The 27894-nt window shown below is 44.3% G+C and overlaps 1 protein-coding gene across 4 annotated transcripts; it reads right to left on the reverse strand.

The window, feature by feature from the left end:
* Positions 1-25524, reverse strand: ZNF544 (zinc finger protein 544). 4 transcript variants are annotated; one of them, XM_077130507.1, is made up of 9 exons: positions 25334-25524; positions 24798-24945; positions 19971-20332; positions 18146-18237; positions 16651-16777; positions 16230-16331; positions 11784-11914; positions 2873-3032; positions 1-757 (listed from the first exon to the last, which is right to left on the reverse strand). In XM_077130507.1, the coding sequence occupies exons 4-8, from the start codon at positions 18176-18178 to the stop codon at positions 2985-2987; spliced, it is 441 nt and encodes a 146-aa protein (XP_076986622.1). In that variant the 5' UTR covers positions 18179-18237; positions 19971-20332; positions 24798-24945; positions 25334-25524; the 3' UTR covers positions 1-757; positions 2873-2984. The 4 variants fall into 4 exon arrangements, with proteins under 4 accessions (XP_076986622.1, XP_076986621.1, XP_076986619.1 ...); XM_077130506.1 differs by lacking the exons at positions 1-757; positions 2873-3032 and having other exon boundaries at positions 6595-11914; positions 16248-16331; XM_077130504.1 differs by lacking the exons at positions 1-757; positions 2873-3032 and having other exon boundaries at positions 6595-11914.
* Between the last annotated feature and the right edge of the window lie 2370 nt (positions 25525-27894).

Below are 27894 nucleotides of genomic sequence, written 5' to 3' on the forward strand. Positions count from 1 at the left end.
GCTTTATTGAGCTTCACAGATACTACATTTTTTACAAATTGAAGGTCTGCGGCAACCCTGCGATGAACAGGTCTATGGGTGCCATTTTTCCAACAGTATGTGCTCATGCTGTGTCTCTGACATATTTTGGTAACTCTTGGCAATATTTCAAACTTTTTTGTTGTTGTATCTGTTATGGTGATCAGCAAGCTTTGATGTTTTACTATTGTAATCGTTTTGGGGAGCCATAAACTGTGCCCACAGAAGACAACTAGTCTAATGCTGTGTGTTCTGACCGCTGTTACCCGCTTTCTTTCCCTCTCCGTGGGCTTCCCTATTCCCTAGAGACAACACTTTTGAAATTAGGCCAATAAGTAACCCAACAATTGCCTCTAAGTATTCAAGAGAAAGGATGAACCAGTAAGTCTCAGTCTTGAAATCAGAAGCTGGAAATGATTAAGCTTAGTGAGGAAGGAATGTCAAACGCCCAGACAGGCTGGAAGCTAAGCCTCTTGTATCAGTTAGTCAAGTTGTGAAGGTAAAAGAAAAGTTTTTGAGGGAAACTAAAAGTGCTACTCCAATTTCACAGTTTTAGGTTTTTATTTCTGAAATTTGTTCTACAACTAATTGTTGTGATGTACTTTGAAATTTAATGCTTTTATGTATATGTGTTATTTAAAGAGAAGGCATGTAACAGAGAAGACAGGATTTCACAAATGAGTCTGACTGCTGAATCATTATATTGATACTCCTGTTGGTCTCTAGTGTCCTGGAGCAGCTAGAAGAAAAGACAAAAATTATGGAACTGTAACTCATACCAAATTTTGAAATTTGTTCTATGACTACTTGTTAAAATGTACTTGGGAATTCATTGTTTTTGTTTTGTGTTGTATATATGCTATATTTCACAATTGAAAAATTAAAAAGCAGAAAATATATAATCATGTAAAAAATGCTACTCCAGTGAACAAATTAATGATAAGAAAGCAAAACAGACTTATTGCTGATATGGAGAAAGTTTTAGGGGTCTAGGTAGAAAAATCAAACTGGCCACAAAATTCCCTAAGCCAAAGCCTAATCCAGGCCAAGGTCTTTAACTCTCTTCAGTTCTCTGAAGACTGACGGAGGTGAGGAAGCTGCAGGAGAAAAGTCAGAACATAGCAGAGATTGGTTCATGAGGTTTAAGGAAATGAGTCAACTTCCTAACAAAAGTCCAAGGTCAAGCAGCAAGTGCTTGATGTAGAAGCTGTAGCAAGTTATTCGGAACGTCTAGCTACAATGATTGATGAAGGTGACTACATTAAACAACAGATTTTTGAAGTAGATGAAACAACCTTCTGTTGGAAGAAGATGCCATCTAGGACTTTCACAGCTAGAGAGAAGTCAATGCCTGGCTTCAAAGCTTCAAAGGGCAGACCAACTCTCTTGTTACAGGCTAATGCAGCTGGTGACTTTAAGTTGGTGCCGCTGTTCATTTCCAACTCCAAAAATCCTAGGACATTTAAGAACTGTTAATTATACTCTACTGTGGTCTATAAATGGGAAAACAAAGCCTGGATGATGGCACATCTATTTATAATACGGTTTACTAAATATTTTGAGCTCATTGTTGAGACATAGTGCTCAGAAAAAGATTCCCTTCAAAATATTACTGCTCATTGACAATGCACCTAGTCACCCAAGAGCTCTGACGGAGATGTACACAAGATTAATGTTTTCATGCCTGCTAACCTATTATCCATTCTGCAGCCCATTGATCAAGGAGTCATTTCAACTTTCAAGTCTTATTATGTTAGGAATATATTTTATAAGGCTATAGCTGCCGTAGATCCTCTGATGAATCTGGGCAAAGTCAACTGAAAACCTTCTAGAAAGGATTCACCATTCTAGATGCCAATAACAACATTCATAATTCATGGGAGGAGGTCAAATTATCAACAGACAGGAGTTTGGAAGAAGTCGCTTCCAACCTTCACGGACTATTTTGATCAGTTCAAGTAACTGCAGATGTGGCAGAAAAAGAATGAGAACTAGAATTAGTAGTGGAGATGGAATTGTACAAGCCCATGATGAAACTTGAAAGGATGAGGACTTGCTTCTTATGGACAAAGAAAGAAAGAGGTTTCTTGAAATGGATTCTGGTGAAGATGCTGTGAACATTGTTGAAGTGACAGCAAAGGATTTTAAATATTACATAAACTTAGTTGATAAAGCAGTGGTATGGTTTGAGAGAACTGATTCCAGTTATGAAAGACGTTCTAGTGTGGATAAAATGTTGTCAAACAGCATTGCATACTACAGAGAAATCTTTCATGGAAGGAAAAGTCAGTCAATGTGGCAAACTTCATTGTTGTCTTATTTTAAGAAATTGCCACAGCCACCCAAACTTCAGCAATTCCCATTCTGCTCAGTCAGCAGCCACCAACATGAAGTATTTTTTTTAAAAAGATGCTCAAATACATGATTTGTTAGGGAAATACAAATAAAAATCATAATGAGATGTTATTATATGCCTTATTAGACTGGCTAAAATGAAAAAAAAAAGACGGAAAATTCCAAGTGCTGGTAAAATGAGGAGCAAATGGTACTCTCATACATTCTGTGGGAATACAAAATGGCACGGTCACTTTGGAAATCAGTTCGGCAATTTCTTTTGAAGTTAAACATACTCTCACCATGTGTCTTAGCAATCCCAGTTCTAGGTATGTATCACACAATTACATAAAGTGGGATGGGAGTGATAAAGTATTTTTAAATTAAGGTGTATATACACATACATAAACATACATACATTGCTTTTTTAAGCATATTGCTATTGTACACTTAATAGATTACAGTATAGTATAAACATAAATTTATATGCACTGGAAAACCAAAGAATTCTGTTACTTGCCTTATTGTGATATTCGCTTTACTGCAGGGGTCTGGAGCTGAACCCACTAGATCTGAGGTAGGCCTGTATGTATAACTGCGGCCAGATGGATCAGCGTGGGTCTTAGTCCATATTAGGGAGGCTTTATAGAGGAGATTCGGCTGCAGTTACTCTGAGAAAGCTACAGGAAGAAGAGAAGTTAGTAGACAGCAGAGGAACACGATCACCATGCCACAGAGCACTGACATCCCCAAAGGTATGACCCAGGAGAAAGCATGGCCTTGACTCTGGTCTTCTGGCCTCCAAAACCATGAGCCAGTACGTTCTCGTAGTTTACGCCAACCCACTGTGCGGAATATGTGATGGGAGCCCTGGCAAATTAAGGCAGATGCTATGGAGATGGGAAGAAAAGTAAAGCAGGGAACTAGGCTGAGAGTGACGGACAGACTGTTTTGGTTCAGAGGACTTCTCTGAGGAGGTGCATGTAGCAAAAACCTGGAGGAGGTCAGAGAGGGACACATTAAGGGACAAAGTGTCCTTTGCAGAGATATCCGTAAGTGCAAGGCTCTAAGTGCTGAAGAAACTTTTACAGCCCTCTCGTGAGACTTAAAGGAGACATGAACCCTGCTTTCTCCTGACCTCAGCAAATGTTTCAAATTGGACAGCTCTGCCTTGATGTCCCTCAGGCATCTCAGTCCAACCCAGTCAAAGCAATTCACGCTGTTGTTGGGTTCCAGGCGTGCTCCTTCTTGTGACCTCATGACACTCAGTTGTCTAAATTATAAATGTGTTATTCTAGACCTTTCCTTCTCTCTTACTTCTGAGCCAGTCACTGAGGTCCTGTGGTGGATTAAAGATGTCCAGAAGTTCTAGGTCACTCTTCCCATTGAGAGTTGGAGTTTACTTCCTGGCTGTGGGTTGGCCCTGAATGCTTACCCAATAGAACGTGGATAGAAGTGATGATGTGTCTGAGGCTACATCACCATCACAAGAATGCCTGGGGCTCCTGGAATGCTCACTCTTGGACATCCTCTTGAAACCCAGCCACCAAGCAGTGAGAAGCAAGCTCAAGAAGGCACGTTGAGTTCCAATGTGAGTGTTCTGGTTGATAGTTAGAGCTGAGCTGGCAGCCAGGATCAACCGCTAGACATGGGAGTGCACCAACTTGACCTTCCAGCAAATCGGGCCTTCAGATGAGCTCTTGCTGCCTCCAACTGAAACCACATGACAGATTCTTACGAGAACTGCCCAGTAGAGCCAAACCAATTCATAGAATGGCGAGAAAGAAGTCGTGGTTTAAACCACTATGTTTGGAATATCTGTTACACAGCATTGGAAAACGGAAACAGGCTCATAGATTTTTTTACTTCATAAGTCTCTCCCATCTGCTGTTTTCTTTCCATTTCCACCATAATGAACTTAGTTCAGTGCCTCATAATTGTTTTCAAAAATGCAAAAAAGTGTTTTTGAACAGGTAATACATTCTCATGGTTTGAAAATCGTAAGGTACAAGTATCTGGTGATGTCTCTCTCTCACCCTGACTTCCACTGCAAGTTCCCCTCCTCATAGGTAACCACTACTTTTAGTTTCTTGTGTCTTTCTGGAAATATTTTATGCATTCACAAGTAATTATATATATATATATATATATATATATAATTTTTCTTTAACATAAATGGTTAACTACCACACACTGAACTTCACTTTGCTTTTATTCATTTAATAATGTCCTAGCGTTCTTTTCATATCAGCACGTACAAGTATTCCTTTTTCTAATAGCTTCACAATATTTCATACTGGAATTTTAAAAACTACTTAATCTGCTCATAATGGGCATTTAGGTTGTTTCCTGTTCTTTGCTATTTACAAATGACTCAACAAATGATCTTGTGTATGTAGAGACTTTAGGTAGAGTACATTTCTAGAAGTGAAACTGCTGGGTTAATATTTTGAAACCTTTGCTAGACTTCCCTCCACAGTGGTTGTACCCCTCATAATTTTTAACCTGGATCCTGCAGCATTCTCCCAACTGACCTCTCTGCCTCATGTCTCATCTACACCAATCCACCCTCAGACTATTAATTCACATTACCACCAATATTTATGGAGTGCCTATTCAGCACAAGTGCCTAAGACCTGGAGCTGTATCTATAGACAAACATCAACATCCTTGCCCTTGTGAAACTTATGTTCCAGTGAGGTGGGAGTTGACAGTCAATACTAGGATGCCAGTAAAAGTAGACTATGTAAGCTAACTGAATGCCATGTAGTCTTTCAGATAGGAAGGAGAGGTTGGGTGTTCCAGGCTTGCATTATGAAAATGTAGGAGTGAGCCAGGGAACATGCAGAGGAAGAGGAACCAGTGCAGTCTCAAATGACTCCTGTGAGGATGAACACTCAGGGGCCTCCCTGCCCTCCACTACCTGTCCTGTCAGTCCACACGTGTACCACTCCTTCTGGCCATGCCTGGAACCCTCCCAATACCACATCTCCTTTTCATATGCTGCTCCCTCTGCTGAGAGTGCCCGTCCTTCCTGGTCTGGTGAGAAGCTCCCACTCATCCACCCCACAGCAGAGGCTCCATGGCAGGCTGGTTGGCACAGGTCCTCCAGAGCCAAGAGTGCTTTCACCAACGCGGGTAGGGGCAGGTGGGGCAACATGATCTTGTCCTGACTGTGAGGGTGTGGGGAGTTGCAGGCTGGCAAAAAGCAGAGACTCAGTGGACAGCCTGAGGGTGAACTGTTCCCACTGAACCAAAACCACTGGAGGTGGCAAAAGATGACATAAAGGGAAAAAAAGAATCACAGAAATTTCACGGATATTGGAAGAATTACAAATCAGGGTTTTCCTCCCTGGAAAATCTGTTGCTAAACATTTACCAGCTTACTACTTGAGAAAAAAATAGTGAAAAGGGGGTTAAAAACAAGTTGGAAGGCCAACACTATCTAATTACAAAAATTATTTCAAAGGTCTAATCCTCTAGAGTGTGGTATTGATATAAAGACAGGCAAATGAATTAATGGAACAAAACAGAAATTCTAGTAATAGACCTACACATAAATGTTCAAAGGATTTGCAACCAGTCTTAAGATAATTTAGTGCAGAAAAGAATCCTCAAGAACTGATGCTAGAATGATGGGATACCTATATGCAAAAAAATTCCTTTGATCCATACCTCACATCATACACAAAAATTAAGTAAAAGGATATTAAAGACCTAAATGTAAATTGTAAAACAATAGAACTTACATGTTCAACATCCTAGTCTTTAGGAAAATGTGAATGAGAACCAATAAGATACCATTTTATAACCAAGAAAGTGTCTAAAATAAAAAACGAATATCAAGTGATAGGAAGGTGGAGCAACTGAAACTCTCATACATGGCTGGTGAGAATGTATAATGGAACCACCACCCAATTCTTAGGTATTTATCCAAGAAAAATGACATCTTGTGTCATTCCAAAGACATGAACCTGAAAATTAAGAGCAGTTTTGTCTGTAAAAATCTGAAACTGGAAACAACCCCAATATCCAACAGGTGAATGGCTAAACAGATTGTGGTCTATCTAGTAGTAGTCAGTAATAAGAAGGAATGAATTTATGATATAGTAAAAAACATGGATGCATCTCAACTTGAAAAATGTCTATTTTTTTTTGTTTTTATGCAATACCAGATTTCAATTTTACTTAGCGAGTCTATTTTAATTCTTTTTAAATCCTCTATATAAGTCTAACAACTGTTCCTTGTATTCTTTTCGAGTTTTTCAATATTCTTTAGTTGCATGTTTACATCATCTTCATTCTTGAATTCTAACAAATTTACTTAAGGCTACAAATTTTCCTAATTTGGCAGTACTTGATAAACTTCCATAGCTAGGATTCTCTCATGATTGATAATTCCTAAATAGGTTAAAATCTCAGTTTTATTCCACTCTAATCTGATGATTACTTAATTTGGCGGTTCCCAATTTAGAAGAGAATAGATTAGTAGTGTAGTGTGGAAGCTGTTGAATCTCTAGTTTTATTAGCAGTGGTCAGAAACTGGGCTTAGTGATTTCTATTTTGAAGAAATTCCAACCCATGTGGCAGGTAGGAATACCTGCTTTAATCTGGGGTGCTGTGGTGGCCCAAGCTCAGGGTCTCCTATTAATTGTCAGGGCTATGTTATCTGAAGGAGTTTAGTGAAAAAAAAGTACCATGTAATTGTCAGAATGACCTTGACTTTGGAGGTCAGTCCTTTGCAGTTGTACGAATGTACACAAACGCTTTCTTCTGTGGAGCTGTAGCTGTGTTTTCGGAAGGGACACCACCCGGCCAAACCAGAATCCCCAGGTCCCTACTCCCTGGTTCTCATGGAGTCTGTGAGACTTAGGAAAAAAACCAAGTTTAACATAAAGGACTGAACCACTCTCTTTAATTCCAGGGGTTTAAGAAGCCAAAAAGCCTCCCCGTCCCACAGCCCCTATCAACTCTAGTTGGACAAACAGAAAAATCAGACATCTTATGCTTTTTTGTTCTTTCTTGATTTTTAATTGTCAAATCACTATTACAGCAACACTGAAACATAAGTAGAGAAATTGTACATAATCCCACAATCAACTGTGAATGTCCTTTGTACTGTTGTTGTCAACTACAGGCACACAGTTGAAAAGTTTTTAATTATCCAAGTAAGTGTACTTCCAGGGAATAAAATGCTAGAGGTTGAAAATGGAAAGCAGGTATCTCTTCTGTCCCAACCCTATCTTACAGTCTTGTCTCTGGTCAACCACTTTTAATAATTTCTCTTCCAGTTCCTCTTGAGGTTACCTCTGTATCTCTGATCTTAGACCATATTTAGACTTTACTGGACTTCTCCTCCTACAGATGAAGATTTGACTCACATCACCACTTTTCCAATCAATTCCAATTTTTTGTTCATTACTGTTTTGAGCTCCAATTTTGGCCTCCAAAGTAACTAAACATATTCCATTTAAAAGCCTTCTTCCTAAAATAAGGATATAGGCATCCTCATCCTCCTCTTTTCCTTTCCACTTTACATCATTCACAGGATGTCCCATTACTGATGGTGACAGGACTGAGAATGCCAGAGCTCTCCTCTATAGCCATTATGAATTCCCCATGTGATGGCTACATGTTTCTTCCTAAAAATTAAAAGAATTACCTATTGCTTACATTGTATCTATATAAATAGGTTCCCTGAAGGGCCATCCAACACAATCTGATTACATTTTCCCTTTTATTCCAACTTCATGAGCCTTGTCTCCTCCAGGAAGTGTGATCAGCATCAGGTTCAAATGAAAACTCCTTTTTGAAGTTTGCATTACATTTGAACTATAACCTTGTATTATTTGCAGTATTTTTTGCTTTTAATTGGGAGAAATATTTCTTTGGTAGTTTCTAAATTATTTTTTCATCTAAGATCTCTTTTAATTTTGTAGTTCCCACATCTCATGCTGCATGGGTCTTACTAAACCTGGATAGTACTTGGCATGATATGAAGTTTGTCTCCTTTCAGCCCTGAACCTATGGAACTCCATCTGTTTGTTACTGGCTCCTCTTATCTTTTACATACAAAATATATAATATAAGTAATATACATATATATGTAAAAAAACTATATATTGCTTTTTGTTTTCTGCTCTTATGTTCAGGAAAACTTTTGACTTTATATTTTCTAAAATTTCTAAGTTTTCTTTTTTCTGGTACAACAAACTTGTTTTAATTTCAGTCTTGTTCTTTTCTCAGAGCATTTTTGTCTTATTTTACATTTGTCATCTCAAGATAACAAAACACTTAAAACATGTGGTATCCTCATATGTTTTCTTTGGAGTTAACTTTTATCTTAGACTCTTTCATAGTGGAGGCTTACTTCAAATCTTGATCCTAGGCTCCAATCCAGATTGAGTTAGAGGTCATTACAGTGCTGACAGGAAGCTCCACAGATGGATAGGGCTGCTTTAACAGTACGTTTCGGGGTGAATTAGACAAGAAACAGCTGTTTGGATGAAGTCCTTGAAATCCCAGAACTGAGATTTTGCTCTGGAGTATAATATTCATACCAGATTCCCGAGTTTTCCAGTCTAAGGCAAATCCCATATATAACCACAGCCTCCCCACCCTTCCCCATTTTACTTTTTGCTCACCCAAAGCCAAATAGTTAATGCCAGACTGAAAAAATGGAAGGGACACAGCTGGGGTAGCACAGAAAATTCAGGGTTTCATTAACAGATCTTCATTAACTCAGTTTTCCCATCCCACCTCTCAATTTAAAGTTCTTCCAGTGCTACAACCCTCTCAGCATACAGTCTCAAGGTTTTGGTCTTTCCCATCTGCTTTTATCTAGTGCAAATCTGCAGAAATGCCTCTCTATCACTCTTTTCACTGTTGTTACTTTATACTTCCTTCTTTTAACAAACATTTTGCTGAGATGATCTTAACCAACCATCTGTGTGCATGTTCTTAAGTGGTTGTAGCATTTTGTGCATACTATTTTGGGTCCTATTTTCACTTGGCCTGGTAATCATTTTCTACCTGGCTATGCAGCCAGTTATGATTACATCTGACCTAACTGGGCAACAAATTTAGTTAGGTTAGATCCATGGAGTCTGTGAGCTATTTAGTCCTCTTTTTATTCCAACAACAAAACTATTCTGGAAGGTGTTTCAGACTCAGGTCTCTTTCAAGTCATGTTCCCTAATTATTCATTTCAGTTGAAAATGGCTGGATTCATATTTCATCACTCAACATTAACATCCTCATGTAATGGTCGCTTAACAAGGATTATCTTCCAGTTCTTCATCATTCATCATTTCCAGGAATGTGTTAGAACAATGTCTGGTTAAGTTTGGGTAACTGTATTTCACTAAAAAGATTATCAGGAGAGTACAGAGCTCCATTATGAGAACACCTGTTAATCTATGAACTGTCACTGAAAACTTTTCATCAATGGTCATATTCATTGTTTTCACTTAAATGCAGTGAAAGACACACTTTAGTGTGGAAACAAATCACTTGGAATGGTCATAGTCTGAAAATAACATCCTGGTGCAGTGAGGGTCTTATATGGCGCTTTCTACACTGATTTATCATGGAGTTTCTTTATCATGAGTTTTCTCAGGTTGAATAAGGGATGCATTATAACTGAAAGCTTTCCCCCATTTGTCACATCTCTCTCTAGTATGAAGTCTCTGATGCCAAGTAAGTTGACACGGCTGGCTAAAGACCTTTTTGCAGTGGTTACATTCATAGGGTTTCTCTCCAGTGTGAGTTTTCTCATGTTTGGTAAGAGCGGAATGGTCTTTGAAGGCCCTCCCACAATCAATGCATTCATAGGGCTTTACTCTTGTATGCGTTCTCTGATGTTCAACCAGGGGTGACCTCTGACTGAAGGCTTTACCACACATATTACACTGATAGGGTTTCTCTCCAGTGTGTGTTCTCTGATGCACAATGAGGGCATACCTCTGGCTGAAAGCTCTTCCACAATGACTGCATTTGTAAGGTTTCTCACCAGTGTGAGTTCGCTGATGCACAACAAGCTGAGATCGCTGTCTGAAGTATTTCCCACATTCATTGCATTCATATGGTTTCTGTCCAGAATGAATTCTCTGATGTGAACGAAGGTGAGAGTTCACAGTGAAAGCTTTCCCACACTGATTACATTCAAAAGGTTTCTCTCCAGTATGAGTTCTCTGATGAGTAGCAAGGTGAGAGCTCCAAGTGAAGGCTTTTTCACACTGATTGCATTTATATGGCTTCTCTCCAGTGTGAACTTGCAGATGCCTTGTAAGCTGACTGCTCTGAATAAAGGATTTCCCACACTGGTTACATTCATAGGGTTTCTCTCCAGTGTGAGTCTTTATATGTTCAACAAAGGCAGAGCTTTGGCTGAAGGACTTTCCACAATGAGCACACTCATACGGCTTCTCTCCAGTATGAATTCTTTGATGTACAATAAGATTAGAGTTCCACCGGAAGGATTTTCCACATTCATGACATTTATATGGTTTTTCTCCTGTGTGAGTTCGCTGATGCCTAATAAGTTTGGAACTCTGGGTGAAGGACTTCTCACATTGGTTACATTCATAAGGTTTCTCTCCAGTATGAGTTCTCTGATGTACAATAAGGTCATAGCTCTGGCTGAAAGATTTCCCACAATGAATGCATTCATAGGGCTTTTCTCCAGTGTGAGTCCTCTGATGTACAACGAGCTTAGAGGTACATCTGAAAGACTTTCCACACTGATTACATGAAAATGCCTTCTTTCCGGTCTGAATGACATTATAGTGAGGAAAAGATAAGGTGCCGTGGAAGATGTCAGGGCCCTCCTCACATCTGAATGATGTCTCTCCAGGATTGCTTTCTACCATTTCTACAAGGCACGAACTCTCAGAAAAGGCATTCCCGCATTCATCAGAAGCATAATGACTTTCTCCAAAACGCATTGGCTCATGTTCACTGAGAGACATGCTATGGTTAAAGAGGTTTCCATATTCCTTACATTCATTACTAGTCTCCACTGAAAAAATTCCATTATGAAAATGAAGGGAGGTATCATAGTTGAAAGACTCACCACCGATAGTATATTCATAAGGCTTATTTTTCGCTTCAGATTTTGCAAGTTTATTCAAGTAAATGCCCTGACAGAACGCTTTAGTATTCTGAAGATTTTCACAGGGCTTCTGATTTATCCAGACTTTCTGATGATCAATGAAAACCGAACTCTGTTTCAGCCTTTTAACTTGTGAATCTAGCTTATGGAAATGTGTTGTTGTAGATAATGTCTGAGGTAGAAGGCTTAAATTCAGACTATGATTTCTCCCAAATTCATGCGTAAGATGTTTTCCTTGAGCAAACAGACTGTCTGAGGTGAGTACCATTTGACCCAAAGACTGCTGGTGCTTCCCCAGGTGGTCCCTCCAATCCTGCACCTCTCCTAATGATACAGACGATGAATCCTCTTCCCATGCACAGTGTTTTATCTCCAAGCCGTGGGACAACTCTTCCCCAGCAAAGTCCTCTTCGGAAGCTGACTCTTTCTTTTCAACTGTGGTACAGTAGTCTGAAAGAAAACCAAATGCTTGGATTACTGGTGAAAGTCTTAAGAGTGGATTGGGGTGAAAGAGTGACCATAGAGTGTGTGAGGTATTTGTGGATTGTTTTTAATCTACGGAATATAATCTGCATGCAGGATGTGGAAAGGACGGATGGATCAGCAAACAGGAAATACGTTGTAAAGTGTATAAAACAGGCAAAGATAATGTAAAGATGACAAGGAGGATTGACACCCGCAGAGAGCAGAGGGACAAGAGTAACAGGAGTGTGAAGATTAAAGGAGAAACCCATGGAAAGAATTTGCTCTACAATGTACAAAGCACTCAACACACCATGCTTAGGTTGCTGAGTCCAGCTATGTAGTAGGTTGAATGATAGCCCTCTGGAAGAAACCCATATCCTAACCCTTCAAACCTGTAAGTGCTATCTTATCTGGGAAAAGGGACTTTGTAGATGTGAGTAAATTAAGGATCTTGAGATGGGAATACTATCTTGGATTATCCAGGTAGGCCCTAAATGCTATCAAAAGTGTCCTTATTTAGAAGAAATAGAAGGAGATTTTACACACAGAAAGGACAAGGAAATATGAAAATGGAAAAGAGAAAGATTTGAAGATTCTGGCCTTGAACATCGTGATACAGCAGAAAGTAAAGGACTGGCAGCAGCCACCAGAGGCTGGAAGAGGGAGGAAAAGATTCTTCCACAGCACCTCTGGTAGAAAAGTGACAATACAATGCCCTGACTTCAGCCCAGCAACACTGACTCTGGACTCCTGGCCTCCAAAACTAAAAGAGGAAAAATTTCTGTTGTTTTAAGCCACCCAGTTGGTATTTTTCACAGCAGCTACAGGAAACCAATAGAGGCTCCTAACTGGTGCTTCATCCCAGAAAACCCAGAATCCTAGTTATTCTACCTATGTTCAGGGATAGGTTCTTGTAACAGCATCCCAAATTCCAATAGAGACTTAATGTTCCTTACATACCAATTCCATATTTTATTCAGGCTTTCTAGGGAGAAAGAACTCACATCACGTACTCCATAATTTACCCAACGGACTCCCATGGAAAGTGCTGTGGTCCCTGAGAGGGTACATTCAGCTAGATTGGCTGCAATCTGATTCAAAACTTGGTGTTGTCAGACAGGGTCCTTAGCCTTTCTGAGCCTCATTATCCTCAGCAGTAAACCAGGTCAAAAAATTCTCAGCATATAAGGTTTGTTTTGAGGAATAAATGAATAATGTGTAAGCTTAGCAGAGAGCCTGGCAGAAGTGCATTTTTTTAAAATGCAGTTTTACTGAGATATATTCACACACCATACAAACCATCCGAAGTGTACAATCATTGGCTCACAGATTCATCCTATAGCTGTACCTATAACCCTATGATCAATTGTAGAACATTTCATAACTCCAGAAAAAAATAAATAAATAAAAAAGGAAACCCAAATCCTCCCATATTCCCTTATTCCCCGTTACTGACATGCAGTATTAGTGTAGTCCATTTGTTACTGCTGTCAAAAGTATTAAAACACTGGTAATTATAATGAGTAGTTTGCAATAGGTAGATCTCACCCCCCCCATATTCTCCTCTATTGTTAATTCCTTGTAATAGTGTCATACATTTGTTCTAGTTTATGAAAGAACTCTTTTAATATTTGTACAGTTGATCATGGCCATTATCTGCAAGATTCACTGTGCCATACGTTCCCATGTTTTAGCCTGCAACTTTCCTTTTGGTGATATACTTGACTCTAAATTTTCCGTTTCAATCAACACATTCATATGCCATTCAGTACCATTAATTATTCTCACAATAATGTGTTACCAAGGTGTGCTTTCAACACTGCTGCTGAACTTGCTATTGAAGTAATGCGGATTTACCTCCTCTGTTGATGACATCATTCCTCTTATGAATGAGGAAGGGCTTAAAGCCCAGGTCCCCAGCTCAGGACACTGGTCTAGTTTCTCAGAGATTCCCCTTTAGTTATCACTCTCCCCGTTTGTCAGGTGGCTGCCCATGTGTAGTACTATCAAGTCTCTTTGCTCAAGTCCCTGCAGTTCCTTCTTTGTGCCTACAAGGAGACAAAGGATCCTAAGTCTGGTAAAGTACTAACTATACATTTTGGCCATTCATTGACTCCTAGGAAGATGTTTCCCTTGTACAAACAAAAAACTCTTTGACCCTCTCAGGCAAGGTTCCTCTCTATGGCCCATTCTCCTACCCCGTACCCCAAAGTCATTCTCATTTCCAAGACTGTTATATTTCTCTAGGGCATAGTCTCAGAATTCCTGATGGAAAGAACCTTTTCAAATAAAATCTTGCCCCAGTGAAGAGGAAAAAAGGGGCACCTGTGAACAAGAAAGATAAAAAGAAATCTTTGGTGGCTGAGACATGCCCAGCTGTGCTGGCTGTTGAAAGTCATGCAGAGGAGGCTAAGATGTCTGTGGGGATCATAAAGTGAGGAAACCAAACTGTTGAGGGGGATTAGTCATGAATAACACTTATGCCAGGTGAGAAGAAAGAAGCTGAGGTGAACTAAGCTCAGAATGACAGCACTTGAGGCATGGTGTACAGGGACATGACCTAGGATGACACAAGGACCGTGGCTAGGGTCCAGAGAGGAGAACCGAAGGTAAGTGTAAGGAAAATGTCAGAGGAAGGGATAACAGAGACTGCAGAATAAGTGGAAGCAGTGGAGGAAGACGGGGGAGACTGGAGATCAGTGCATTGCCTCCAGCCTAGCATGGCAGGGGCTGGTGTGAAGGACACTTACAACGCCTACTGCTAAGTGAAAGAAGCATACTGGACAAGACTACATACTGCACTGATTTCAACTATATGATATTCTGCAAAAGGCAAAACTCTAGAGACAATAAAAAAGGTCAATAATTGCTAGTGGTTCCGGAGGATAAGCAAGTGGAACACAGGGAAGTGAAACTATTCCGTATGACACTGTAATGGTAGATAACTCACATTATGCATTTTTCAAAATCTACAGAACTGCACAACACAAATAATTAACCATAATGTAAATTATGGGCTTTAGTTAGTAATAATACACTGCTATTGCCTCATCAACTGTTAATAAATGTAGCACACTAATGTAAAGTTAACAGGAGAAACTATGAATGGGAGGAGACAGGGAATATATAGGGACCTTCTGTACTTTCTGCTAAATATTCTGTAAATAAAAAACTGCTCTAAAAATAAAGTTTAGAATTAAAAAAAACAAAACAGATAAACATTAGGAAAAGAAGCTCAATAATTTGAGGTTATGAACATTTCTAAAGTTGATTGTGGTAATGGTTGCCCAGCTCTGAAAACTGAACTATACACCTTACATGGGGGAATTGTATGATATGTAAATGAGAACTCAATAAAGCTACTAAAAATGAATTTTTAAACAAGAAGCCTGATTAGGACGACACTAGAATGATGAGGAGGCAGAAGCATGGGACCAGAGGAAGTGGGAAAGCAGGTCTAGGAACAGTGACTGTGGTGGACTGAATTGTGTCCCAACAAACACATGTTTTAGCCCTAAGCCCTGGTCCTGCAGTGGCCCTAATTTGTAAACAGGACCTTTAAAGATCCTTTTGGATGAGGCCAAGTTGAATCAGATGGCCCTTAATCCAAAATGGCTGATTTCCTACAAGCAGAGGAAATTCAGACTGTCACTTAAGAGAAGCCAGAGAAGGAGAGAGAGCTTACCACGAGACAGAGGCAAAGATGCCTCTAACAAGCCAAGAAGACAAGTACTGCTGGCAAGCCAGCACCTGAACACCATAGACCAGGAGAAAGCATGGCTTGGGGCACCCTGATCTGGACCTCTAGCCTCCAAATCTGGAGACAATAAAATCTTATTGTTTAAGCCAACTGAGTCTGTGGTATTTGTCATAGCAGCCATCACAAAGACAGTGATTTTGGAGGAATTCTCCCAAAAGGAATGGGTCAGTGCTATTCCCTAGAATCAATAAGTTCTTATCACACTTTTTATAATAAAGAAGTACAGGGGACAGCCAAGATGGAGGAGAGCTGGACACACAACTGCAAGACAAAGGCACGAGAAATTGTGAAGGGCAGAACAATAGGCCTGAGAAAAGTGAAGGTATGAGGACTGGGAACTAGAGAAGGCTACAGAGACAGGACAACCAAAGGGGTGGTGGCAGGGATATGTGGTGAACCCAGTGCCAGCAATATAGCATTCCCTGAGGGCTGAGCACTGACAGAACGACTCAGCCCAAACTCCCCTCCTAAGATAGCAGGGCTTGGTGGAGAGCACTCTGCCCATGTCAGCCAGCTGGCCCACTCCCTGCAAAGACTTGCCTGGACTCCTGCCCTCACCCTGGGGAAGTCCCTGCTGCACCATCTTCAGGTATTCTTCTTGCTCCGGCTTGGAGATCACATCAGGTTTGGAAAGCAGAAACCCTGGTCATGGGGAAAGACACAAGATTTAGTCCCCGGCTGGGAGACAGAGAACCAGATCTAGAGGCCCAGCCCCTCAATTGCTAGGGTTGGATGTAGATGGAAAAGGAAGGGCCTAGTGCCATCCTGAGAAAGCCACCAACTCCCCAGCCTGTATGTCATAAACTCCCAAAGAGGCAGAATGAGTAACAATCCCCACGACCAGGGTCCAAAGTGAACTGCTTTTGTAACGCCTCAGCCTGGCCACACCCTTCAGAAGCTCCAGAGAGAAAAAGCTCCTGCAAAAGGGAGATGGTCATCTTCAAGGTGGCACCCGCCTTACCCACAGAGACCAGGTGCTCAAAGGTCTCCAGAGTCACTTCCCAGTACAGGGTCCTCTGGGTGGGCTCCAGCTGCCCCCATTCCTCCAGGGTGAAGGTCACAGCCACATCCTCAAATGTCACAGGTGCCTGAAACATTATATATGTTACTGCTAGCTGGAGTCTTGCCTCTCCAATGTGGGGGGTGAGGGATGTGGCAGCCAGGGGAAGGTGGTGGGTGTGTACTGAAGAGGCTCAGTGTGCATGCCCACGAGGTGGCCCGGGGAAGGTGTGCACTGAGGAGGCTCTGTGCGTGCCCACGAGGTGGCCTGGGGAAGGTGTGCACTGAGGAGGCTCCGTGCGTGCCCACGAGGCGGCCCGGGGAAGGTGTGCACTGAGGAGGCTCTGTACGTGCCCACGAGGCGGCCTGGGGAAAGTGTGCACTGATGAGGCTCAGTGTGCGTGTCCACGAGTTATCTGCATTTGGGCTGCACTCAGAGCAACCCAGACACTAGGCCCACGTGCACTGCCCTGGAGGTGGCATGTACACTGGTGATTTTACTTCCCTGAGCATTCTGTCCATCAGACCAATAGTTCTGATTTCTGAACTAGAAACAACAGGATTCCCACCAGGCTACAAATGGATTTTACATTTTTAAAAGGATGTATAAAATAAAAAAAGGAGACAAATATATGAGAGACTGTAAGTGGTCCACAAAGCTGACAATATAATTACCATCTGGCCCTGTATGGCCCATTAAGGAAGGCTGGCAGGCAGCAGCCTATGAGCCCTGGTCCTGGGAGGCAGGTCCAAGTAGCTCTCAGCGTCACACCTCCCTGGCTGGACACCTGCACACGTTCCCGAGCGTCTCTGGGACATGTGCCCTGACGTGGAGGTGAAGACAGTCTCCCTCAGCAGGAGTCTCATCAAAGTGGGGCAGGTCTCTCCTAGCCACTGCTGCACCAAGACTGGAGTTGCTCTGGCCCCCAGGAGGCCCTCATGGCATAAGGTGCACTGACCCTTTGTATCCAGGAAGCATGCTGTCAACCCAGTGGTGTTGGGACAGTGACTGGGACCAGTGACCTAAGGGCAGACACTGGTGCAGCCCCCAACTCGAAGACTTCTGGGCAGAGTTGGCAGGTGTGAGGTGAGCCTCCCTCATCCCCATGCTTCTGAACTGGGAGACATTTTTTGGGCGACCACAGCACTTTGAGGGGTCTCAGTGAGGGTCAAAGGCCCAGTGTGGCTGCCCAGAGAAGGCTCACCAGGAAACCACCAAAACCAAAATGCTGAGCTAGAGATGACTGCAGGAAAGGAGGAGCTGAGGCTCATCTGGGTTGCAACCAAGAAGCCAATGCCTCGTAGGGGCCCTTTCCCACAGGGAACCCAGAGGTGGCAGCCCAAACCAGAAGCAGCCTGCAAAACACTTGTGGTGTGCCAACCGGGGAAGGACAGCTGCTGGACCTGTTTCTCAGGCTTGTGAGCTGAGACCCTGGGAGCAAACATCCCCAACTCACCTGGGATGGGACCCGCCAAAGGTGAGTTTCCATTTCCTCCTCCTATCTGAAGAAGTTGTCTTGAAGAGGACAAACGTCCTCAGAAGGGAGAGCTAGGGTGGGGGTTGGAGGAAGAATTAGGGATTCAGCCCCACCTCAGTACCCTCACACTCCCCAGACCCACAACCAATCCCAAGCAAAGGAGGGAGCAGCCAGAATCAGCTCAGGAGCAACGCTTCAGGGTCTGAAGTCAGGGCAGCTCCGGAGACCCCCCCATGGGCCTTGGACTACATGGCCCACCTCTCTAAGGCTGAGGCCAACCGAGGCCAGCCCCACAAGCTGCCCGTCTGCAAGTGTGCGCTCAGACGGCCTGCGTCCAAGCCTGCATACAAACAGGGCTGCGAGGCTCATGGTAAGCTCCCAGGTACATGTGTCTCACTACGCACTCAGACACAGCCATCCCTCCAACAGTCAAGGAAAAGAAGGGCCAGTTTTTCCCTGTCATTTTAAGAGACAAAATTTGGGGACTAGGGCAGGGTACCAAAACAACTGTACAATTTTTAAATATCACAACTAAATGCAAGTTGGTTACCTTAAAAAAAAAAGGATAATGAAAGCCTATCCCAATTAAGCATGAGCAGGTTTCAAAAAATAAACTGTACAATTGGGCGGGCCATGATGGCTCAGCAGGTAGAGTTCTCGTCTGCCACGCCGGAGACCCGGGTTCGATTCCCGGTGCCTGCCCATGCAAAAAAAAATTTATATATACTGTACAATTAAAAAAATGGCCCAATTAAACATGAGCTGATTTCCCCTACTGCCAAAAGCACAGTTTAAAAATACCACATGAACTGTTTCCAGGAAAGAAAATTGTATCATTTTTAAATACCACAATTACATGTGAGTAGATTTTTAAAAAATTGTCCACTTTAAAAAAATCTGAATTAAAAATGAGCTGGTTCTCCCCCAAGAAAACTACAATTTAAAAGGTCACAATTATGTAGAATGGAATGATTTCTAAATGTTGTATTAATTTCTTTTTCTTTAATTAATAATAAAAAAAAGAATGTGAAAAAAAACAAAAAAACAACAAACAAACAAACAAAAAAAGGTCACAATTAGATACGATCTGATTCTCTCCTGTCAAAATTATACAATTTAAAAAGACCACAAATGTGAGTGGTTTAAAAAGAAAAAAAAAGGTGGTGAGGAGGCAGCCGGAGGATGTGAAAACCCCCAGGAGGCAGCAAACAGCACTCTCCTGCTTGGCTTGGACTCCCTGTGGGGCTGTGGTGCCCAGGCACCCCCTCATGGCCCGGTGAGGGGACTTATCACTCCTGCTTCGCTTATGTTGTTCCTAAAGTTTCCACCATCGCTGTCAGCAGACATCATTCATGCACTTGGCTGCAGCCATGTCCCCGCCACCCCCGAAACTGCTAGGCAAGCATCCTCCAGAGCCGTGGCCTAAATCCTTCCCCACCTTTCACACCCACCCGCCACACACTGACAGTACACCCACTATCCCTGCAGACCCCAGCCATTCAGGAAATGCCCCCTCACCTATGCCATGCTTTCACACAATGCTTCCTCCACCAGACAGTGTCTCCGACTCGCACGTGCTTTCCAGTCAACAAAACCTTGACCCTTGAGCACCTGAACCATGAACCCCCTTTGGGCTAGAGGGCATGATAAAGAGCCCCTGAAGAAAACAAACTCTCCTAACTCACTATTATGAGAGGACAGACACCTGCCATTTACCAAGGTTTGAATCTGGGTTTTCTCTAACAAGTCCATTTCCCCGGGATAACTGAGACTCAGGTCATGCGGAAAGCTCAGCAGGTCTCACCTATCTCTTCAAACGTCTGGGTAAGTTCTTCCACAAGTGTCATCTCCTGTTTGTGAGGCTCCAGCTGCTGGGGCTTCTCTTAGGTCCCAAGCTCCTCACCTGGCCCCTGCACAGCTCATGGGGCTTGAAACCTTGCAGCTGGACCACAAAACCCCAGAGGTGCTTTCCCAATAGCACTCGTTTCCCAGGAGATTCCGTTCTGAGAACACTACTGTTCCCAAACACAGTGGAGGCGTAAGAACTCCGTTACCACACTTAATCCTGCAGGGTCAGGTGCTCTCCAAGCAGTCTTCACGGTGAGTTTTCTCTCTCTCACAGAAACCTGATATTCTTCAGGCAAGCCAAGCACCCTCCAAGAATAACTAGAAAAAGAAGAGATGAGAAAGGGCTGAAACAGAAGATGACGCTTTTCCAAAGTAGGTGTTTTGTCTAACTATGGCATCATGGCAAGCACAGATACAGCAGAACGATCACGTAAGAAACTGAATGCCAAATGATTAGAGCTGCAGACAGGTTATAAGCTCAGGATCGGGGAGAATCATTTATATCCTGCCAAACATTTAATGCAGAATGTAAGTCCATGACAAACTACTCAGGCTGCAATTCTATAAAGATGTTGGAGTACATATTTTCCTGACTTCCAACAACAGGTAAAAGTTTCACCTGTTCAATGCCAAAGTCAAGCACACAGCCAATACACCGGGTGTGTAGCAAAGGGCTGATGCACCAGGTGTGGGTTGTGACCCCCTATCTTGCCTGACAAGAGTGTGTGTGCTTGCATGAGGCCTTGGACCACACCACAGCCTACAATGACAATGACTTATAGGGGTGGGGACCTGGGGCCACACTAGGTCAGCTGGAGCTCTGTGTAGCTGGAGACTGAGTAACGGAGACCAATCACGCCAGTGCTCCACACCTACACGACTGAGCCCCAAGCACATCCCCGAACACCAAGGCTCCACCCTCTGCGTGTTCTCACACACTGCTGCAGGAGAATGCAGCACTGTCTGAGAGACTTCACTGGGCAGGGACATCTGAAAGCCGCTCTCCTGCACTCCACCCTATAGGCCTTTTCCCTCTTCTGATTTTAATCTGTACTCTTTTGATGCAATAAACCACGGTCGTAAATATAACAGCTTTTCCAGGTTCTGTGAGTGCCCTAGCGAATTATCGAACCTGAGGTGGTCTATGGGAAGGATGATCATTTCTTTACAGCAGTGATTCTCAATCGGGATTGATTCTGCGCCCCAGAGGACGTTTTGGTTGTCGTGGGTGGGGGTGAGGGTCTGCTGCTGGCACGTAGAGGGCAGAGGAAAGAGAGGCTGCTCACCTTCCTCTTCTGCACAGTCCCCACCACAAACAGTCTTGCCCCAACGCCAGGTGCCGATGCTGAGACAGTGTTTTCCAAAGACAGGAACATCATCACAGGGTACTGGGACTACTCAGCTCAGGGCCAATTTCCACCCAGAGGACGTGCAGAAAAACTCTGGCTACAGATTGTTCAGCATGTTGACTAACAATGGGCAACAAATGTCTTTGTACATATATTTGCACACCTCTGTGCTTCTGAAAGGGAAATACTAAGAGGTAGAAATGCAAGGTCAAAGGAATGGCTATGTTTTAAAATCTCAATAAACGATGCAAAGCACCTCCAAAAGGTTGTTCCATCTGCATCATCTTACTGCTGACCAACAGCGTGTGAGAGGCCAATCTCCCTTGCTCTTGGATCAGAACACCAAAGTTTGTCTAAAAAAAGGACTGTTAATTTTTCCTAAATTTAATCTGTAAATTCAATAAAAATGCTAGTAGGATTATTTTTGGAACTTGACAAAATTATATTCAAGAAAGTAAAGACCCATGGGAACAAAGAGGAGCTAGAAATGGACACAAGTACGTAGTTCTCAGCAAAATAAACCAAACTGTGGATGCAAACTTCTCGTCATCATTCAAAAACATGAATTAAAAGGCACTAGAATAGGGCAGTGTGACAGTGGCTCAGTGGCAGAATTCTCGTTTGCCATGCTCAAGACTTGGGTTCAATTCCCGGTGCCTGCCCATGTGAAAAAAAAAAAGGCACCGGGAATAGGAATAGGAGGGAACCTTCTCAACGTGATAAAGGGAATACATGAAAGACCTACAGCTAACACCATTCTCAATGGGGAAACACTGAAAGCTTTCCCTCTAAGATCAGGAACAAGACAAGGATGCCCACTGTCACCATTGTTATTCAACATTGTGCTGGATGATCTAGCCAGAGAAATTAGAGATGAAAAAGAAATAAAAGTCATCCAAATTCAAAAGGAAGAAGCAGAACGCTCACTGTTTGCAGAAACACGATATTATATGTCGAAAATCAAAAAAATCTACAACAAAGCTACTAGAGCTAATGAAAGAGTACAGCAAAGTGGCTGTACAAGGGTACAAGATCAATACCCAAAATCAGTAGTGTTTCTATACACTAATGAAGCGCAATCTGAGAAGGAAATCAAGAAAAAAATTCCATTTATAATAGCAACCAAAAAAATAAAATATTTAGGAATAAATTTAAGGATATAAAAGACCTATACATAGAAAACTACAAGAAACAGCTAAAAGAAATCACAGAGACCTAAATAAATGGAAGGACATACCATGTTCATGGATTAGAACACTAAATATAGTTAAGATAGTTAAGATGTCAAGTCCACCCAAATTGATTTATAGATTCTATGCAGTATCAATTAAAATCCAAGAACCTTACTTTGCAGAAATAGAAAAACCATTAACTAAATTTGTTTGGAGGGGTAAGGTGCCCCAAATAGCTAAAAAATATCTTGAGAGAGAAAAATGAAGTGGGAGGTCACACACTACCTGACTTTAAAGCATATGACAAAGCTACAGTGGTCAAAACAGCATGGTACTGGCATAAAGTACCATGGTCAGTGAGAGAGAAGCGTATGGGATATATGAGCTTTTTCTTTTTATTTCTTTTTCTGGAGTGATGCAAATGTTCTAAAATGATCATGGTGATGAACACACAACTATGTGATGATATTGTGAATCAATGATTGTATACCATGTATGGACTGCGTGTGTGAAGATCTGTCAACAAAGATGTTTTAAAAATAATTAAAATAATAAAACAAAACGAAACAGGCACTGGGGCTTCTGACCACATCTCCTCCTCTGGCTCATGTCCCTTACATTCTTCACCACCGAGGATCAACTTCCTATAGGAAATACATGGTTTGCCTAAATTCACACATTTGATCTTTCTTGCAACTGCATGAGGGAGATTAACAGTGTTGCCTGCCCCTTTTGCAGATGAAGAAACTGAGGCAGAGAGAGCCTGAGTCACAGCAGGGCCCGGGGAGCAGGGAGCTCTGTGGCCCTCAGTTCTATGCACACTGCTCTCCTGGCTCTAAGCCTCTCCATTCCTCTGCACCCCACTTCTGAACACTGCCCACCTACTTTCTTAGCATTCTTGACCCTGGGTCCACCCTCAGTCTCTTTTGCCTGGTTTTCCTGCCACAGGTTTTCCTTTTGGTAAAGGAGATTCCTGTGTCCCAGTGCTCTGCCCCATCCCCACTACCTCATCTCCTTACAGAGGAGCCCTTGACACAGCAGCCTATCCTCTTCACTATACAACCTTCCTGCCAACAGTGTCAGCACAAACTCTTCCCATCTCCTCCCTGAGCTCTTACCTCTGAACACACACACAAATGTGCACCAGGCTCGAGATGGCAGGCCTGAGACCCTACTTGACACTCTCCTCTCCTAATGCTCCTGGCCATCCCTGGGGAATCTAAGGCTTTGCCTGTCTTTGCCCTCTGATCCCCTCCTTCCTTATCTGGAGATGGCTGAGGGTGACTGCTGGGCACACGAGTGCTGAAGCCAGACTGCCTGGGCACACAGTCCTGCTCCACTACCTCCTGCTGTGGGATCCAGAGCAGGTCTCCTTAATGTCTCTGAGTCGCAGTTTATTCATTTGTAGACATCTGGAAAAAAGAGCAAGCCCTGCCTCTGGGGCTGCTGCAGGATTAAACAAGCGATACATTTCCAGAGCTTAACACCATGTCTGAAATGCAGAGGGCACAGATTTTGTTTTAACAATTGCATTGGACATAAAGTTCCTCTTCTGTGCCTCTTGCTGCTCTTTCTCATCCCTTTTCCTCTATACCTGCCTGTGCAACAGGGGTTGTGGTACTGTCCCAGGCCTCGACTCCTCACCTACTCTGGTCACATTCTTTGGCCCTGCACACCAAGAGCTCCCTAGGCGTCACGTTCAGCCCAGACCTCCCCTCTGCGTTTTCCAACCCTGTCCCCCTCCCCAGCCATGACCCCTATAGGCTCTTCAACTCAAGACACCTGAGAGTCCCTGGGTATTCCTCATCTTCCCAACTCTGTGACCTCCATCCTGTCCCCATGCAGATATGCAATATCTGCCTCAGCTCTTTCTTTCGTGGCATACTTATGTTCTAGTTATTTCCACAGCCAGATACTTCTACCCTCTTAAGTGTTCTGAAACCCAACACTGCACCTTCCTCACTAGCGCAACTTAGTTCAGCTTCTGACAAGTCTCACCCATGGCCAGAGCTGTCTGAACTCAATTGGAATCCTGCACTCCTCATTCACAGGGCAGCGTCCTCACTCTCCACATGTCCTGGCTAGTTCACCTGTCCAGCCTCCTCTCACAATAAGCCCTAACTTGGGGCTCCCGCAACACTGCAGGCACCGCCTACACACAGGCCCCTCCCTGTTTCTTGCTGTTTAGGCATGTCATTTGCCAGAACTGATTTTGTTCACTTGGAAAACACCCACTTTTCCTTGAACATGCGGTTCACTTACCACTGGAAGAAAACTTGTATGTCCTCGGGCTGGGTAGCTGCGGGGTGCAGAAGGCCCCATTCGCCTGGGGCCTTCCAGTAGGCCCTGGACCACCGTCTGTCTCCTCCTGTACTGTCTACCTCCTGGGAGTGTGTGGACCAAAGATGAACTGATGGAGAAGAAAAGAGCCGTGAGAGCCTGGTCTGAGCAGGCTGCCCCCAAACCCTTGTATGCCAGGCTAAAACGCCCAACACCTGCCGGGTATACGGTGCACAGGTACTGACAAAAGAATTCCCTCCCTCCTCTGCAGAAAGACTTCAGCGAGGCCAGCACCCTTCCCGACCTTGGAGTCCGAGAGCGCTTGGCTGGATTGGACCCCTCACAGCTCCCTCCGTGATCCTGCAGCAAAAGGAACCTGCCCAGACCGGCCCACCGCACTGCAGCTGGACGAACCCCAGCCAGATCAGCTCAGTCCCCGGCTGTCAGCAGTAGGGGCCCAGCCCCCGCCCGGCCCCGCAGCAAGAGGGACCGCGGTCTGCTCAGTTCCCTCTCCGGACCTTTAGCAGTGAGCCCGGCTGGATCTGACCACTCCGCCCACGCTGCCCAGCTCCCTTCGGGCAGCCGGGCCCTCTCTTCCGCTCTCGATTCCTCCCAGACAAGGCGTAAACAGCTATCGAACCGGAGCACCGGACGCACCGCGCGCGCTAGGAATGGCGGCGCTTCCGGTGGTCCCGGAAGTGTGGGCGGGGCCCTGCCTCCCCGACCTGGAGGGCCTCGCAGCGCGTCCGGCGCCCGACGTCCCGCCCTCCACTGCGCCGGCTGCGCCGTGACGTCAGCTCGGACGCTCTCATCCTGCACTCCAGCCCCGCCGCTGCCGAGGCAAGGCCGGGAGCCGATCTGAGTTGGGTCCTTGCGTCCCTTCGACGCACCGGGAAAGCCCCCCGCGCACCGGGAAAGGTCCTCCGCGCACCGGGAAAGGCCCCCAGCCCACCGGGAAAGGCCCCCGCCCACCGGAAAAAGCCCCCCGCGCACCGGGAAAGGCTCCCCGCCCTCAGGGAAAGGTCCCCCCGTACCCGGAAAGGCCTCCGCGCACCGGGAAAGGTCCCCGGTGCACGGAAAGGTCCCCCCGTACCCCGAAAGGTCTCCGCGCACCGGGAAAGGTCCCCGGTGCACGGGAAAGGCCCCCCGCGTACCGGGAAAGGCCCCCCGCGTACCCGGAAAGGGAAGGGCCCCCCGCCCGCCGGGAAAGGCCCCCGAGCCTGCCCTGGGCGGACACTCGGACGTGGCAGGGCAACTAGAAAGCCGCATGGTGGGTAGAGGGAGGCCGCAGCCTGTTTGACCACTCGCAGGCCACCCGCGGCTGCTGAGGGAACGGTTCTGGCTGTGTTCTGAGCTGGCAGCGGGCGGCAGTCCCCGGGGCCCGGCCGTCTTCGGCCCGCTGCTGCCGCGCGTGCGGCCTGACTTCCGGGGCTGCTGGTGCAGAGCTGAGGGTCGGTGTTCCTCTGCAGCCAGTGTCCGGCCGCTCAGGCCGCCGATGCCTAGCGCGGGAGCGGGAGCCCCGCCGTCTGCTGGCCTCTGGTCCTCAGAAGGAGACAGGCAGCCTCCCAGGCCGGGGCCCAGGCCGCACCCCACCCGGCACAGTGACCCTCCAGGGGCTGACCTCGTCGGTGACCTACCCGACAGCGTTCCCTTTCTGCTAGCATGACCCTGGGTTTGTCGATTTTTTTTAAGGGAGTTTGCACTCTGTCCAACCCCCAAAAAGAGAGGCTTGATGGGTCGACTGGAAGCCAGGCAGAGCCGCCTGCTGCTTCTTGCTGAGGGATTGGATTAGAGTCTGCTGGGAGCCCCTGCGGACGTCGTCCAACTTTTTAGAAATGGCCCTGGGACAGCAGCGGTCCCCTTTAGTGCCTCTGGACAGGGCCGGCTGGGGCTCGCTGCTGTCACAGCTATCCTGGGCTCGGGAGGCGGAGCAGGAAGATGAAAGACCCAGAGTCGGTGATGGCCTCCTCACAGCTCTTCGTTGTGACATGATAAATGTCTTGGTTTGTTGTTATGGTGGAAGAGTTCAAACAAGTGTGGAGAGACTAGAAACTGCCCACCACGTGGCTTCTACTGCCGCAGCGTTCTGCTTTTAAATTTCATCAGCGTCCACCCCGTCAGTGCCCCCGCATTGCGTTATTTTGATGCAAATCCCAGAAAGAAAATTCTATTCATAAATACCTAAGCATATAGTTCTGAAAGATGACGACTTTTTCTAGAAAAGGCAGATCCATACAAAGTAGACTAGGGGTTGCATGGAGCTTGGATTTGGGGGGTTGGGAGATATAGGGGTGACTGGCACTGAGCACTGGGCCTCTCTGGGGAGTGACGGCGATGGCCGATAACTCTGGATGTATTAAAAGCCAGTGAATTGCACACATTTAAGTGGGTGCTCTGTACAGTATGTGAATTACATCCGTAAAACTTTAAAAAATAAAAAAAATACGATTTCCAATGCCTATTGAAAAGAAAATTAAAAACTTTTAAACATGTAACTACAAAATCTATCAGACCTAAAAATATCAGCAGTAATTCCCTAATATCTTAGTCAGTGTTTAAATTTCCCCAATCAGGTCCTTTATATATTTATAACATCTTATTTTTGAAATTAGGCTCCAAACAAGGTTCACACCTTGCATTTCTTAATATGGGTTTAAGTTTCTTAATTTATGGATTTCCTCAAACACATTTTTTTCCATTTGTTTGTGAGGAAACCAAGTTAATTTCTCCTGTAGAATATGCTACCTTCTAGATTTTCCTAATTGTATAATTATGGTGTCATTTCTTCTATCCCTTGTTTTTCCTATAAACTGGTAGTTGGATCCAGAGGGTTGATTAGATTTAGGTTAGATTTTATTTGGGGTAGGGCAAGAATCTTTCACAGGAGGTACCTGTGTTTCCTGTGACATCATAGCAAAAGGCACATGATGCCTTGTATTGTACTTTTGTGATAATTTTGATCAGTGGCTCTAGGTGCTGTCAGCCTGGTCTGTCCAGTATGTCTCACCTAATGGCTTTAGCAGCCCTGGATGATCGTTGCCTGCCTTCATTATTTCACTAGGGGTGGCAAACTCATTTT

This window comes from Tamandua tetradactyla, chromosome 16, assembly GCF_023851605.1.
Source record: "Tamandua tetradactyla isolate mTamTet1 chromosome 16, mTamTet1.pri, whole genome shotgun sequence".
NCBI lineage: Eukaryota > Metazoa > Chordata > Mammalia > Pilosa > Myrmecophagidae > Tamandua > Tamandua tetradactyla.